A 17,032-nucleotide genomic window follows, 5' to 3' on the forward strand; every position below is an offset into this window, starting at 1 on the left:
TTCAGAGGTAGAATTTAGTGATTCATCAGTTGCATATAACACCCATTTCTCATTGCATCACGTGCCCTCCTTAATGCCCATCACCCAGTTACCCCATTCCCCCACCCACCTCCCGGAGCTCCAGCAACCCTCATGTTTTTCCTAGAGTTAAGAGTCTCTTATGATTTGTCTTCCTCTCTGCTTTCATCCTATTTTATTTGTCCTTCCCTTCCCCTATGTTCATCTGTTTTGTTTCTTAAATTTCACATATGAGTGAAATCATACAGTGTTTATCATTCTCTGACTGACTTATTTTGCCTAGCATAATGCCCTCTAGCTCCCTCCATGTCATCAGTTCTCAACAGTGATAAATGTGCCTTACAATTTTTAAGAGTTTTTTAAAAAACAGTGTTTTAGGAATGTACTGCCATTGAGCCAATAAGGTAAAAATATGATTGAGAAAATTCACGACAATATGACCATGCACATTTTGAACATATTCGTGTTCAGCAAGCAATATCCAAACATGCTGTAAAGCTGTTTGCCATGCAGGATGACTTTCTCACCTCTTCCCACTGCATGGACAACCGATGGGCCATATCCTCGGATCTGGAATCCAAGTCCCTCAGCTGAATCGGGGATTTTCACTGTCCTAAAATCAGTCAGAAAATAGGGTAAGATGACTTTAAAATGCCATAGTTGGTTAAAACAATAGTGTTCCACGCTTTTATTCATTCTTTCAATAAATACGTGTTGAGAGTCTACTGTGTAAAAGACACTGACTGGGCTAGAAACCAGGAAACAGGGCGCATGCCCTCACAAAGGCACCCAGTAGGCATGCACCACAGACTTCCTCAATTGAGCGTGGCTGGTACATGGTACATGCTGAGTAAGGAACAGGCTCTGGGAGCGGACAAAACTAGCTCTGAATCCTCATTTCGTCACTTGATAGTTGAATAACTTGCATGAACTCCTTAACTTCTCTGAGCTTGAGTTTCCACAGAAAGGATGTTACAACTTACTTTGCAGGGGGTCAGTGGAGATTAAAAGAGGAATCTTTGGCCAACTGCCCTACATCATGCTATGAATTATGTAGGCACTTCAATAAAATGGAAGCTTCTCTCCTTAGTTTACTGTTTTTGTTTTGTTTTTTTTTAAAAGATTTATTTATCTTAGAGAGAGAGAGAGAGAGCTCGTGAGCAGAGTTAGGGGCAGAGGGAGAAGGAGAGAATCCTCAAGCAGACTCCTTGCTGAGCTTGGAGCCAGACTCAGACTCAGGGCTACATCTCACGACCTGAGTTCATGACCTGAGCCAAAATCAAGAGTCGACTGCTTAACCGATGGAGCCACCCAGGCGCCCAACTCCTTAGTTTACTGTTACAAAGAAGCCAGCGCACTGTGAAATTTGTTGAAATTTCTTTGTTAAAAGTAATAAAAGAAACACAGAGTTATATATTCTACCTGTTGGGAACGTCATCAAAGAACAACAACAAAAAGCTAGTTATAAAGAAGAGATCTGTCAAACACTACATCAAAATAATTTAAGAATGTGATTAACTTTAGTATTTATTCAGTGAAATTTTGAAAGAATAATACATCAAAAGGGAAAACCTGAATAAGAGAAGAAGTATTTTCAATGAAGCCATGTGGAAAAGAAGATGAAGGAATGCTGCTGTTATGTCAAAGCAGTGAGGGATGTCCAGTCTGGCACTAATAAGTGAGCCACTCCACAGAGGGAAGCCAGGGATCAGAGAGCAACGATGAAATGCAGAGCATGAGATAAGGCGGAACATCATAATAATAAAAACGAGCATCATAAATTGCAGTACAGAGCAAAGACAAACGAATACAATGCAATAAATTTTGATGGATAGCCCTCGATGCCCAAGAAACAAAATTGTTTTCCAAAAGATGATGAATTAATCATGAGATAAATGTCAGTGGCACTTCAAGGGCACATTCGACAGAGTCTGAAGTTAGGTACATCGGCACTTACTTAGAGTTTGTAAAAAAAAGCTGCTAGAGCAGTTTGAGCAACACTGTGCCTGGAACACTTGAGAAAACGCTATATGGCGTTGTGTCTGATGGCAGAGGCTGGTCCCGCAATCTGAACTATAACTGAGGCAGGCGTTCCAGCATTTGGTGATAGAAATATGAATTATCTGTTTTAGGGCAAGCTGAAAGTAGTATTATGAATTAGGTTACACACTATGAGTAGGTTATACACTATGAAGTGATCTGCATATTGGTGGAGTAGAGGTCACAGAATGAATATATCCTTTATCCTTAATTATACACTTTTTGGTGTATAAGGCTGTATTTGCTTGCTTTGAATAGCACCTTGTTACTAGTGTCTGTCAAAGAAAAAAAAAAAAGACACCTGAAAATGGAAGATAACTGACTAAGGAAAAGAAAAGGGAATACATACATTTTCTGAGCATGAAACAGAAAAACAGAAGTAGCTTATGCTTCTGTATATTATGAATGAGAGTTCACTTTTGCTGAAATAACTTCAAGCTCTCAGGCCATGGTGAGTTATTGTTGCTTTTGGATTGTGAGGAATTCACAGCAGCCTCTTGGTTCTTTCTGAGCAAGGTCTTCTATCCTTCTAATATTGCTAGGGAAGGTTGACCTTACTCCAATCTTCAAGAAGATTATTGTAGATTTCTTTAAAAATTTTGTACAAAACACCATGAGATGCATTTTGGTCATAATACTGGGGCCCTCTTCATAAAATGATCTTTGGAAAACATGTTGCCCTGCTGGGACCACTATATTGTCTAGTAAATGAAGAATTAAATTTATACAAAAGGAACACTGTATTTCTTGTAGAATGTACGTGCACTAAATAATCTGCTACAAAGCCTTTTGAAAAATTCTTTGATGCTATGAAGTGTAAAATACAGCTAGTCAAAAGAAAACTTCAGTTGGATTTACTTCTCATATTTTTGCTTTCCTCCCTACCCCCAGACAAGACACTACATCAAATATAAGTGGGTATTGTAAGAAAATATGAGAGAAGGATTTATAGGAATCACACATTAGAATAAGGACATAAAGGCTACAGATTTCAAGCAAATTAAAAGATGAAAAATGAATACTCTATCCTCAAAACAGTTTTGAAATACAATATAAAATATGTTCCTGATGTACTAAAGAAGCAATGAAAAAAATGAAATAAGACAATAGACAAGCATCACAGATAACATCACTGGAGTACATACCATGTGCTGAACAAGTCACTAAGTTCTTTACAAACCTAAATTTATTTAATGTTCTTAGCAGCTCCATGACATAGACACCCATCATCTTCATTTTTTTATGGATGAAGATGTTGAAGCAACACAATTAGCAAGCAAGTGGTAGAAGAGAAGCTTGAAACTGGACCAGAAATATTGGGTTCCAAATACTGTGTAACAAACACTGCAGGAAGAGTCAGAGGACACAGGTTCTAATGCTGCTCATCTAGCAGTTAGTTCTAGGACTGAAGATTTGCCCCCATTTAGTCTTAAAGTTGAGGACTTCAGAGTGATCCAACTGTTGAAATGTCTACGATCAGTGAATCGGTAGTTGCAGGGTTAAATCAGGGGAAAATGGGACCATGAGGAGGACCTTTACGTTTACTGATTGATTTGGACTATTACTCCCTTATTCGTTTCTAGTCTGTCCTTTTCCTTTTAAGTGTCCTCAAAGTGTCCAGAGGTAGGCAACTAGGTGAGCCTTACCCTAGATAGGGTTGGGTAAAGAGGGAGTAATAGATCAAAATTAGTTTAGAGAGAAGACAGTGTTATGGTTATTCTCTGCCCTCTTGCCCAAAGTCTTCCTAAATGAGTAATTTGAATGAGTCACATTCACCCCTTCCTTGGTACGTTTTGGCGTTGACCTTGATGACTTAATGCTGTAGAATCTAGCTCATTACATTGCATACTTGCTTAGGCAGCACATATATTCTAGCTTATTACCTTGCATTTCAACTCCTAAGATAAAGAGTGCACCCAGTTATTGCTAAATATATATATTAAGGCAGGGAAGAATACTATGCTATATATACTGAGAATATTTTCATAAGCAGTTAAAATAAAACTTTTGTTTTTAAAGTGGTAACCTTCATTTACCTTAAAATGAATAAAGTTGCTTATTACTATTAATAAATGCTATAATTGAATTTTAAACAGTAATTTTGATACAATCATAGTACATTAAGACATTACCACTAAGCACTTCATATGAATTATACTAATTAATTTATTGGTTAAACAAATCATGGAAACGTGATACAGGAACACTAGACCATTTGCAGAAGAAAAGCCAATCTCTTCCAAGTATATCCATAGTATCTTATTAATTTAAAAAAACAGGTTACAATGCATAATCCCATTTTATAAACACATGGTTGTGTAAATCTGTTTCAGTACATCGAAAAGTCAACTATCATTGAATTTCAAAAAAAGTGATGGTTATTTATGGATGATACGATTATAAGAAACATGTCTTCATTTAGAAAAATCTATACTCTCTAAATTGGCTATAATAAACATGAGGTTTTTTCCTAATCATAGGTAGGCAGATAGATAGGCATTTTTTTAAAGAATTGACATATCACTACGTACAAGCAAGCATGCAAGTGTATTTCACCCAGTTGTGCTCCCATTTCTTATATGTGTTTAATTATAAACCTAATATCTAACTAACTCATAGACCTAAAATTCTTAGAGCTGAACATGGGGAATGCAGTTCTTTATTATCAAGTGTTCTATCAGTTTTCTTCACTTATAATCACACTCAACCCAACCTAGACCAGGAAAATTTGGGCAGCAAAAAGGAAGTATTATTTCTATTGAAACTACCTGATGTGAATAGCAAGCATTAGCAGCATGAGCGATGCAGTTTTCCCCATCATTTAAAGACAAGTATTAGTGATCTTGGTAAAGTCTACATGTCCCAAGCAATGAGATACTTAATTCTAGACATGTACTTAGTTAACTTTTCTATTTTATTCACCTATGTATAATTTTTTTAAAAATCCCACATAAATCATACAACTTACTCCCTTGGCTTTGTGCTCATGAGAACTCTTAGAGGCTTTCTGCTGTTTAAGCATGATTTCAGGAAGCAATCCACTTCATTGAAAGGTCTCATAAAAACTAGGTCACCATTAATAGCAAAGATCTTTTTCCCAACTTCCATGCCAGCCATCTAAGAGAGAAATAGAAAGAAAAAAAATCAAATTATATTTTAATAAGGAATCTATTTTTTTCACAGAATTAGAAGCTGAAAAGACCTAGAACTTACAGATTTTTGACATTTCAACACATTTGCAATGTTTTTTATGCAATTTCACACAACAGAACTGTGGGGGAGATAACACAGTTATTCTCTTTGACCTAGTTTTAAAGTTGATCACCCATTTGCACTGAAATTCCCGCCGCTTCTTTTATGACTTAATTTTGTTTTCCTCCTGTGACCCTCTTTCTATTGTATCTTCCAGTTCTTCTTCTTATTTCATCCTTTAAACTACAGTCAAACCCCAGGTTAATTTTTTTTTTTTTTTTTACTGTGTTTTCCATTTATATCCAATTAAGTCAGAGAGGTTCTACCTCTATACAGCCATCAATGATAACCGAATAAGCATTGCTAACATGACACAGCATAAATATCTCCAGGGCAGGAGAGAGGAATGGCCTGGAACCCAAGGAAAAGAGCTCCAAAAAGCACAGATTGCCAGAGGCTGGAAAGATGACAAAGAAGACATTATCTCTCCATGCCAACCAGGCTGCCATTCTTAACCAATCCCATTGCCTCCGAACTACATGCTGTTTTGGTTACCAGAGAAATGATGAAGACCCGGGAAAGGGCACTTACTCAGTGGCATAGTTAGATGAAGCTGTGCTCTAAGAACACCCACAGAAAATGTCTGGGAGAAACATTTCCTTCTGGCAGAAAATTACTAAAAACAGTCATTTGTTGGCCCAGCCCACTAACAAAGTATGAGTTGACCAGAGTTATTTCGTTTGAAATTAATGTGCTGTACCTAAAACACTGTCTTGCATGAATTTGTGTTTTGGTAAAAGATGGAGACCTTGGACATTAGCCAATAGGAGGGTGGATGGAAGTATGCTACTAACTTTAAGCCAGGTTCAAAGTTAAAAGTCATGCTTCATTCATTCTCACATTCTTTATTTAAGATTTATATATTTAGAAGTTTGCTTGAGGATTAAGGTATTTTTACAAGCCAGGTCGCAAGGTGAGAATACTTTAAATCTGACATATTTGGGATATAACACTCCCAGTAGGTTCCATGAGAGCAGAAGATTTTGTCTCTTTTATTCATTGCTATATTCCCAGAGCCTGGAACAGTTCCTGGCATATAATAGGTACTAAATAAATAATCCTGAATGAATGATCAGGAGATTCCTTTGATTAAAGGCTGCAGAGGTGAGAGAACATCAAATAGCATTAACCTAATGAGAAAATAAGTCAAAGCACATGCTTTACTGATGAAAGTTATATTTTTATAAGACAGCCAAAAGTGATAGGAAAATAAAAGACGTAGCCCTAGATTAATGGAACAGGTATCTGACATACATAATACAGTCCCACTGTATGCAGTCTCCCCAGGGTTCCAGGCTAGAATTTTGAACAGGGAAGTGCCAGGGACATGGAATGAGCCATGTGATCTCCCAAGGTCACGAAGTTCACAGTTAAGGATCTCCAAATATCTGAGTACATGAACTCTGTCACAAATCCCAATCGTATCTGGTAGAAACTCAGAATAAGATTATTCAGAAACACTATTTTCAATAAAGATACTTAAAAGCTGATTTCAATTTGTTTAGAACTTTTATATTTGTATGTCATGGACAACAAATTTAAATAAAAATGCTAATTTACATTACCTCAGCATTAGACCCCTTTTCTACCAACTTTATTATTGGAACTTTATTTTTGTCTTCTAACCCAAAACCATAGCTGCCTTCATTGGATTTAATCTGAAATGCAAAATATTAACATTATTAATAAAGGGACTATGAAAAAAGGTACAAACAGAATAAATGAAGAAAATTTATATAACATATTGATAAACTTACCAATAATGATTTGGCTATAACATTTTCCACAACTTTTAAATCATGTTTCATAAGTCGATGCTTCATATTTGATCCTTCCATTTCCTCATCCGCAAAAAAACGGAAAAGTAGGGGTTCATCTCTGAATTCACTTTTTTCAAGGACTACAAAAACAGAGATTCAAATTGTTCCAATTAATCCAAAAATTTGACCCATTTTTCATACTAATAGACATTCAGTAAACTAATACCTGTCCCATAACCTCAATGTAATACTCTTAGAAGAAATTTCATTCACAAATATTCCTATGATATTGTTCTATTTCTTTTGACAGCTTCAAGCCGATGTCTCCTTTAAATTACAACTAACTAAAGAGTTTAGAATTTTTAAGTATTTTTTCAGTGTTAACCTTTTTTTAAAATTATTTATTTATTTGACAGAGAGAGAGATAGCGAGAGCAGGAACACAAGCAGGGGGAGTGGGAGAGGGAGACGCAGGCTTCCCGCTGAGCAGGGAGCCCGATGCGGGGCTCAATCCCAGGACCCTGGGACCATGACCTGAGCCGAAGGCAGATGCTTAACGACTGAGCCACTCAGGTGCCCCAAATGTTAACTTTTTTGTACTCTCCCAAATTTAATAAAAGATTATATTGAATCAAAAAATGTATGCAATCCAAAACATAGAAACCTACATTGTTTTGAATTTGTAGTAAACATTTGAAGTGTGTTTTTAATATCCTGAACAATTATGGGAAAATTCAAATGGGTAAGTGTTGCTCTTATGTGTGTGAGCAATTCCCACTGTGGTCACTTTTGTTCCAACACTTCAAACCAGAAATATATCTTCTGGGTGAAATGTGATTTTAGTTTCCACTAATTCCTAGTTCTTTTCTGTTTAAAAACATTGTTCTCAAATAATCTTATTTCAATAAAGGTTCATTTTTTCCCTTTTATCTGAACGTTAGTATTTTCCCCCAAAGTCCCTAAGATTAACCTTTCAAGAACAAGGCTAAATACTGATAGACAGAATTTATATTCAGTGAGATCCTGACAGCTGTCAAAATGTTTTAAAAGAGAAATCTTCTCTATTTCTATTTATGTATCCTTGGTTGAAGCGTACTTGTTGGAACAGGGTGATTCATTGAGCAGGGTAGCTAAAGGGAAGACACTGGTCCCATGGCACTGTACAAGGTCTGGCTTTATGATGAAGCACACCTCCAGGTCTGGGATTGATTCTGGGTGTGACTTTGGGAAAGTTACTTCAACTCTTTGAACTGTAGTTTCCGCATCGGTAAAATGGGGGCAATAAAACCTTCATAACGTACAGAACTAAAAATGAGGTAATAAGTATGATTAACCTGGCATACAGAAAGCGATACAAAACTATTTTATCTCATTATTTTTACAGAGTTCCAAGTAATAACTGTTGACCAGATGATATATGTATTGATCTTTGGATGGAAGACTGGCCGGCAACTTGGGTTAACAAATGAAACTATCAAGCACAAATTAAAAAGTAACACCTTACAGTTGACAATAGAAATGAGAATATACTTCAGATTAAGTTAGGTCTTGCCTACATGACCCAAGGACTTCCCCCAAACACACATGGTGTTTTGCTACTGCTATTTTCCTCCACAAAATAGTCTGCCTAACAGGAGTGAGAATGGACATCAATAAGGCAGGCAGCAGCCCAATTGGTTGTGCTTTACTGACATAGACTTTTGTAGGGAAAACTTCTGTTGTTAACTCAATATTTTAATTTTTTGTTAGTTAATTAATTGTATTTGTTTTTTGATAGAGAGAGAGCATGCGCACATGCCTACAAGCATGGGAGAGGGGCAGACAGAGAGGGAGAACGTCAAGCAGGCTCCACATCGAGCACAAGCCCAATGCAGGATTGATTTCATGATCCTGAGATCATGACTTGAACCAAAATCAAGAGTCGGACGCTTAACCGACTGAGCCACCCAGGTGCCCCTAACTCAATATTTTAAAATAAATATTTAGATAAAATGACTGCTTGTTGATGCTTTAAAAAGAAAAACAAAATATTTGAAGGATTTCACCCTGATATTATAGTTTTAATTCCCTATAATAATATCATTTCTCCCATTCAATAGTTTTTCAGCAAGGACTAATATTTCTCTATCACATCTCATACAGTGCTCTAGAGATAGTGGGATGTAATGGAATTCCCAAATGAATGTATGCTAACCAATGATACTCTCAACATCACTGAAAGTTTTGCTATACTTCCTTCTTCATAGAAAGGTAATAACCTTGGGGTGCTTGAGTGGCTCCGTTGGTTGAGCAATCGACTCTTGGTTTCGGCTCAGGTCATGATCTCAGGGTCATGAGGGGACATGAGGGGACTCCTCAGAGGGGAGTCTGCTTGAGATTCTCTTTCTCCCTCTCCCTCTGCCCCAGTCTCTCTCTATATAAAATAAAATCTTTTTTTAAAAAAGGTAATAACCTTCTGAAAGTAATTGACAAATAGGTAGAAGTGTTATCAAATATGTGTTTATAAGCATATATATATATGTTATATATACGTAAATAGTGAAAAAGACTGGGTTTGTGGAAGATTATAAGATGCTATGAATAGAGAAGGAAAACTAAGTCTCATTATTTTTATAAATTTAGGTGTAATGAAGCCATCAAACAAGAAAAATAATTAGTAGCCAAAATGAAACAGATTTTTTCCAGAGATTTATAATTTTATCTCTGAGATAATTTTAAAAGCATTTTTCTTAAAAAAAAATGATTACCAACCATATATGCTCTCATTTAATCATTTTAATATATACCGGCATTAAAAAAAAACATGAGTCTAATCTAAAATAATTTCAATTTTTTTTAAAAGCTACTTAAAAAAAAACAAACAAACACCTTCTAGTTCAAGCTTTTGCTCTTCTGGAGTCAGTCTAGAAAAAGAGAAGAGAACTCATGGCAACTGGTAGATAAAAGCAACTAGACATAGGAATGGCACCAGAGGTGAAATTGAATGCAGATGTGACCCAGCATGGACACATGGCAAGACCCATACGGTCTTGCTGGTTCATCTCTAAATGACTTCACTAAAACAACGAGGTACTCCCAGCGCCCTAACAAAAACAAAACAGTAAAATACATCTGTGAGCTTCCAGAATAAAAATCCCTACCATGGTGCATAAATCCATTGTCACAGAGTCCGACACCAAATATCATTGCCTCTTCTCTGGTGCGGCAATCCCCCTGTTAACCACAAAAACATGGCACAACTTAACAGGCAACTAAAGGCTTTGTTGTATCTTTACTGCATTTGATGTTCCCAGCACCATATGACAAAAACATTCATTTCTTAGGGCACACACTGCTTTCATAAGCTCATGATGCACCTAATTGCTATAAAACATTCACTTGATTATAAAAACATCTTTTTTTTTACATTAAGTGAAAAACAAAGATATAATATTCCTGAGTAAAATCATACTGTATTAAACATGAAAATATATAACTAAAATTTATTGCTACCACAAATGATCCCTTTCTCTTATTTTTTCAATATTGTATCCCAACTGTGCAGCAAGAAAATATCCTATATATTGAAAACACACTAAAGTTAATGAAAAATCATTATGCATGATCTCGGCTATCATATTTCTTCTACCAAATGGCCTTGTTCTTTAAGGACCCCTAAAGAAACCTACTAACTTAGGGTGATTTATAAGACCCTAAAAATAAATTGTTCAGCTGAGCGTGTAAATGCAAGCTTCTCTTTCACTATCTTGCAGAAAAAATAATCACATCATGTAACTGAAGCAAAAATGAAAGCCCAATGCAATCTTCTGTTATGTTTTTATCTAGAAAACTTCTATTTTATTCATGTAAGTATGGATTCATATATAGAAATAGACATATGTACATATGTGTGTGTGTGTGTGTGTGTGTATAAACTTAACAGTTGTAGATTTTGTGGTTAAGAAGTGCTTTCTCATTTTATTTCTTCCTAGTCAGGTTACTGTTGCCTGAACTCTGTGCTTATTTTCATCCTTGCTTTCACTCACAATCATTCATACCTACAATGCATGTTTTTCATGTTTGGTCCACTCATTTGTTTTAAAATATCTGTTGTTAGTCCTAGCAAGTTATTCTAATATCCCTGTGCCTTTTTCTCTGTTAGATAATAATTCCAGTAAGTAATAAACAGTTGTGAAAGTAAAATCTGGAGAGATGAAGGGCCTTGTCCAACTTTGCATAACTACTTATCAGAAGAACCATCATCAGAGGCTAGGTTACCTGAGTCCCAGTCCATCACCCCAATTTCTACTACATACAATTTCTAAGACATTGTTGTAACGGATCACTAAGAAAACCTGAAGAAAAAAAATAACTGCAACGTGGTCCAGTTTTTGGGTAGCTTATTTATTCTTCTAATGCTCACATTTGAAAAGTAAAACAATGCCAAAAAGGAAAAAAGAAAAGAAAGCTGCTCACTGATTTCCTGAGTCAGGACTTTAAATATTTATTAGGCACCAACTTTTGCTTCAAAAAAACTTCCTTCAGTTTTCTCACATAGTCAACATATGGTACAAGTTCATGTGAATTCTATAAGATTATAATTCCTATGTGAAATGCCAACTCTGATATCAAGTACAGAACCAATTCTAATGACACATATTTGACCATAATATTATAAAAGGCTCTGACTCTAGTAAACCCACTGCATGTATGAATTAAGTTTTTTTATCTAAAAATAATTGCTTGGTTTAATCTAAAATCTTAACTTCCAAATAGAATACATTTAAGTGCTATAAATACAAAAGTAAGCAGTCTTTAATAGTCTAGAAATTAATATTAAATAATAAAAATCTCAAAATTTATGTGCACAGACGAATCAAATATGAATTAAACATTAATATTTGAAACAAAGAACATTTTATGATTATCAAATGTTATTCACATGTAACAAAGAGTAGGCCACTTTCTTTAATAACAAAAAAGTAAAACTGCTTATGAAATTGACTCAAATATCTAAGCATGACAACATTTCAACCAACCAATATCCCCTAACAAAATAGTAAGTTCTGTCAAAGTTGTTTTTTAATCAATGTTAAACATTTGATCATATATTAGTTGACCTAGTATGATAAAACATTTAAATTTATATTTGAATATCTAGTATGTTGGGGTAGATGCCCTAATTTGCAAATAACATTTTCTTGATACCTGCTGTCAACTCCCACGTTCTGAGAAACAGAGCAACAATAACAATAAATTTCGTAGTTCCCTATTTAAAATGTATGTAGATAAATATTAAAGCTTATATATGTCAAAGCACAGTTATCAAACAGAAAGGCACAGGGAGATTAGATAACTTGCTAGGACTAGGAAACATATCCTAAGACGAATTAGTGAACAAAACATGCAAGAAATTTTAGTGTATGTGAATATGTATTCTTCAGTGATATTCAAATTACACTTAGGTTTTGGTTTGTTGTTTTTGTTTTTGTTTTTAAAGTAGGCTCCATGCTGGGCATGGGGCCAGCTTGAACTCATGATTCAGAGATCAAGACGTGAGCTGAGATCAAGAGTCAGACACTTAACTGACTGAGACACCCAGGTGCCCCTACACTTAGTTTTTTTGATGGATCTCAGTTGATACTTTAAAAATAGGAACATCTTCCTTTTGAAAAACCACATAGCATAAAAATTAAGTTTGAAGACTGTTAAGTCAGATTACCTGGATTCAAATTCTAACTCTGTATTAGCTGTATGAACTTGGTCAAGCTATTTCACAGTGTCTCATCTGCACATGGTGACAAAAAAAGGCACCTAAATCCCCTCAAAGCTTAAAGCAGCAGTGAATTAACTCAGCAACTTCTATTTGTCTATTTACCTGTGCAATTAACCAGTCTATCAGTTTGTTGGCCATGACTACAGATTTGTAGGTTCTTAAATGGTAATCTTTATCTCTATAAAGGAAAAAGAAACCAAAACCAGTAAGAAGAGGGTAAGTAAGCACAAGAAAACATTTCATTTAATATCAGTGTGCAACAGAAAAGTTTACTAAATATAATCTGAATCTATTATCCAAGTTATGTGCAAATAACAGAGGTTTATAAGGTATACATAGCACTGGAAAACTCCTTCATCAGCTCATATCGGAAGAGACCAACAACGATACCAAAACAAGACATTTCTCCTTTGATATGTTCTTATACACAAGTAGATTATTACTGCGATATTATCCGGTAAAAACTTAGCTAGAAATACAATATCTCATCAATAAAAGAATAACACAATGGAATTTCTTCCCTTAAAATCTGGATAGAGTCTACAAAAAAAAAAAGAAAGAAAACTCATCAAAATGTGGAGAATAAAGCAACCCCTTTTATTCCCGAATTCTCCAGGAAGGCTGAATTTGGTTCAGCTGTAGTGGCAGACAGTAGGCCCGTCCCAAGGTAAACATGCTGAGAACCCTGTCATTCATCTTGTCTGATCAGGGCATGGACAACTGACACCAGATCCCAAGGGAACCAAAGGAACCAGCTGATTCTACATTAGCCTCTCCTTTCAGTAGACTTCCCAGATCTGAGAAATCAAAGTTAAGTTAGATACCAACAAGTACTCCTGATCAGAATGGGGCCCCCAGGGCAGAAATCTATAATTCATTCATTTTGCAGGCCCAGATCAAAGAGAAAATGACAGTCTTTTCAAAATGTCAAAAGATCCGAACCGCAAACAACTTGAAATGATAAATAATTACTAGCTCTATTCACAGTTCTTTAGCCCCTGTCAGCAACTGACGATATGGACATCATTTTATCCACTTTCATAAAAAAAAGTCCCTGAAAAATGGTTCATATTTCTAAGATTTTTGTAATAAATACACCAGGTTAGCCAGTAATCAACAGCAGATTCCTTTTAAAAAAAATCTTTAGGGGCGCCTGGGTGGCTCAGTCGTTAGGCGTCTGCCTCTGGCTCGGGTCATGATCCCAGTGTCCTGGGATCGAGCCCCTCATCGGCTCCCTGCTTGCGGGAGATCTGCTTCTCCCTCTCCCACTCCCCCTGCTTGTGTTCCCTCTCTCACTGTGTCTCTCTCTGTCAAATAAATAAATAAAATCTTTAAAAAAAAAAAATCTTTAAAAATAAATTAATTAATTAAATAAAATAAAATCTTTTTAAATCTATCTCCATGTTTCTGATACCTCACTGCCCATTTCATCTTGGTTTCCATAAGCAACACTAAGAAGGAAAAGGATAGTCAGCCTATTATAAAACACATGTGGGTCGATGAATTCTTCACCCAGATAATTTTTCTTTTTGTAAGCTGAGTTCACACATATTAAAAGCATGACTATCATACATTCCATCTGTTTTATGGTTTTTTCCCATAAATTTTTCCTTGACAACTCATAAACAATTGTCATTTCTAGCCAAAGAACAATTCCTTCTTATCAGCTCTTATGGAATGTAACTTTCTTGGTAAGAAATCCCATATGGCTAAAATATATTTTCAGAGCATATTTTCTCACATACGAAATCTACATATACACAGGTAACCTGAAAACTGTAATCATTACTGTTTTTATGAGTTTAGCAGAAAAGATAAATTTAAGTACCCACTTGCTATTGATTGAAGTAACCATCTTTTAGTGTTAGATTATCCAAAATATTTGCAGGGTGGCTGTGCTAGAAATCTAGTAGGGAATCAATAAATATAGGTTCATTTTCACTTCTTTTTACTTTAGGAAGCCTGTTTGTGACAGGGCACTTTCAGGAGTGATTGGGTAAATTTTGTTTCTTCCTACAGGATCTGCACTGTGTTCTCTATAAAACATCAGTGAGCTTTCCAATACACTTAAACAGCCACTTCTGGATTTTTTTTTTCTTGAGTTCTGAGTTTCCTTGAAATTGGAAACCAGAATGAAAAACAGAAACACAGCACATCAAACATTTAGATTCTATAGCCACGACGGAAAAGCATCTTTATTCATCTTGGAAATGGTACATCCATTTTTTTTGTCCTGAATATTAAATTTCAGTCAATATGAATGATATCTGGCCATTTGAAATTAGTGTAACATATACTACATTCTATCAGTGTATATCAGTGTATATTTTATAAAAATACAGTAATACTCCTGAACGTCTCTTCTATTAGTAATCATAACACAAAACTCAGTTTTCTGCTGTCTTTCTAGAGAGAGAAACTGAAAATTAATTATGACTGCACTTCAAAAACAAGGGCATATCTCTTCAGAAGGAAAAAATTGGTAGAGAATAAAATTATAAAATTTACTTATTAACTCCAAAGTAATTCTTAATTTTCAAGTACAAAATCTTTCCTTTGGATGAAAGACTATTAGGAGGAAATATTGTGGAAATACACATCCAAGTATTGATTATACAATTTAGTGGAAAAAAAATCAATATAAAGTAATCATAGTGGTATTTATAGTAAATAGTATTTCCAAATCCTCTCCCAGTCAACTATTATTTACTAAATATTAACTGATTGTGGATTATTTCATTATCAAGTCTATAATTTAGTACGGATTAATGACAAATAATTTTAGAAATCAGAATAAAAAGAGTGGAAAAAACTGCATAATTAGAGCCCCAGAAAATTTAGAAATATTTTCAGATCAATTACTACTTAAAATAATCTTTAAAAGTAAAATTTTCACTTATGGAAGAAAAATAAAATAAACCAAGAGGTTCCAGCTGAATAATACTTACCTAATATGCAATATAAATATTTCCACGTAAATTGCCCAGAACTTAGAAACCAGACTCACCTTATCACTGGAGTAAACAGACTATGAAGACGGCAATATAATCTCACTCCCTATTATAAAATAAAGATATGTCAAAAACAAGGAAGATCACTCAAAGGACAGACCAATGAAATTTTGAGACATATCCACTGTCAACATTCCAGAATCATTATATAATCTCTACCAATTTAAAAGTTATTCAACTGTTGTATTACATTAGAAAAATAATATAACTTAAATAATTAAAAACAGGATTAAATTGTACTATGAATTTGTCATATACATATGACATATACAAAGGGTTTTAAAATTATTTTTCTTAAAATGTAAAATTTCAAAGTATTAGCAGAAAATAATTCTATGCAGCAATACCTCACACTACACGTACATTATATATCAATATAAATCTTGGTGTGCAAAGAAAACTGATGTTACATAAATTTTATATATTTATATATTTTTTAAACTTATTCAAGTATAATGGCCACTTGTTGCTACATGCGACATACTTTTCAGTGGATATAATCTGAGTGTGCAATTTCATTAGTTCCATTTAGAACTACGTAAGACTATGAAAAAAATGATCTAACCCTAGAATTCTTTAAATAGCAAGAAGAAATTGAGAGGCTTGCTTACGAATGCCATTTTCTATACTAGAAGAATTTTTTTAAGTCTCTTAACAGCATTTTATCTTGGTGAAGTATGACAACATGAATTCTGCTATTGATAAAAGGTTCTGGGAGAGGTTGTTACCTTTGAAATCACATCCTGCATCTCATTTCTTGGATAAAATGTTCCATCATCATAGCGAAATCTATATAACATCTGTTCTGGCTTGAACTGATGTTTATCAGTAACTAAGAACATAGAAACAATATATTAAAATACTGACAATCTAAAAAGTGGAAAACAAAAACAAATAAATTTATAAAATACATATTCTTACATACTAAAATTTGTAGTTTTACCAAAAACTTTTGTTTCCCTAATGCAGTAATACTAATCCAGTATTCTGACAGTAAGATTTTGTTATATAATGCATTTACAATTTCCATATAATGATTTAAGAAATAAATTGAGATCAGCAATACTGTTAGCATAGTATGAGGGTATGTACAATGTATTATTTTATTTATATAAATATACAAAGTTGTGTTTTCTATTCCACGAAGTCGAGCAAAAAGTGTCCTTCAAAGAGCAGATAATCTAACTAGTGAATTAT

The 17,032-nt window shown here is 34.6% G+C and overlaps 1 protein-coding gene across 7 annotated transcripts in view; it reads right to left on the minus strand.

The window, feature by feature from the left end:
* PREX2 (phosphatidylinositol-3,4,5-trisphosphate dependent Rac exchange factor 2) overlaps positions 1-17,032 on the minus strand; it is a 303,757-nt gene that overhangs the window by 156,142 nt on the left and 130,583 nt on the right. For all 7 annotated transcript variants that reach the window (XR_006794332.3, XM_064588242.1, XM_064588240.1 and 4 more), the window contains exons 12-19: positions 16,564-16,667; positions 15,832-15,881; positions 12,927-13,002; positions 10,210-10,282; positions 7,068-7,210; positions 6,876-6,968; positions 5,027-5,175; positions 546-631 (exon numbers count right to left, since the gene is read on the minus strand). Coding sequence is in view for 6 of the 7 variants with exons in the window: in XM_064588242.1 (XP_064444312.1) it covers positions 546-631; positions 5,027-5,175; positions 6,876-6,968; positions 7,068-7,210; positions 10,210-10,282; positions 12,927-13,002; positions 15,832-15,881; positions 16,564-16,667 (774 nt within the window). In the remaining variant the exon portion in view is untranslated. The remainder of the gene's footprint in view (positions 1-545; positions 632-5,026; positions 5,176-6,875; positions 6,969-7,067; positions 7,211-10,209; positions 10,283-12,926; positions 13,003-15,831; positions 15,882-16,563; positions 16,668-17,032) is intronic.

This window comes from Mirounga angustirostris, unplaced genomic scaffold, assembly GCF_029215605.1.
Source record: "Mirounga angustirostris isolate CCGP_5_RB_7025 unplaced genomic scaffold, mMirAng1.0.hap1 SCAF_4, whole genome shotgun sequence".
Classification (NCBI taxonomy): domain Eukaryota; kingdom Metazoa; phylum Chordata; class Mammalia; order Carnivora; family Phocidae; genus Mirounga; species Mirounga angustirostris.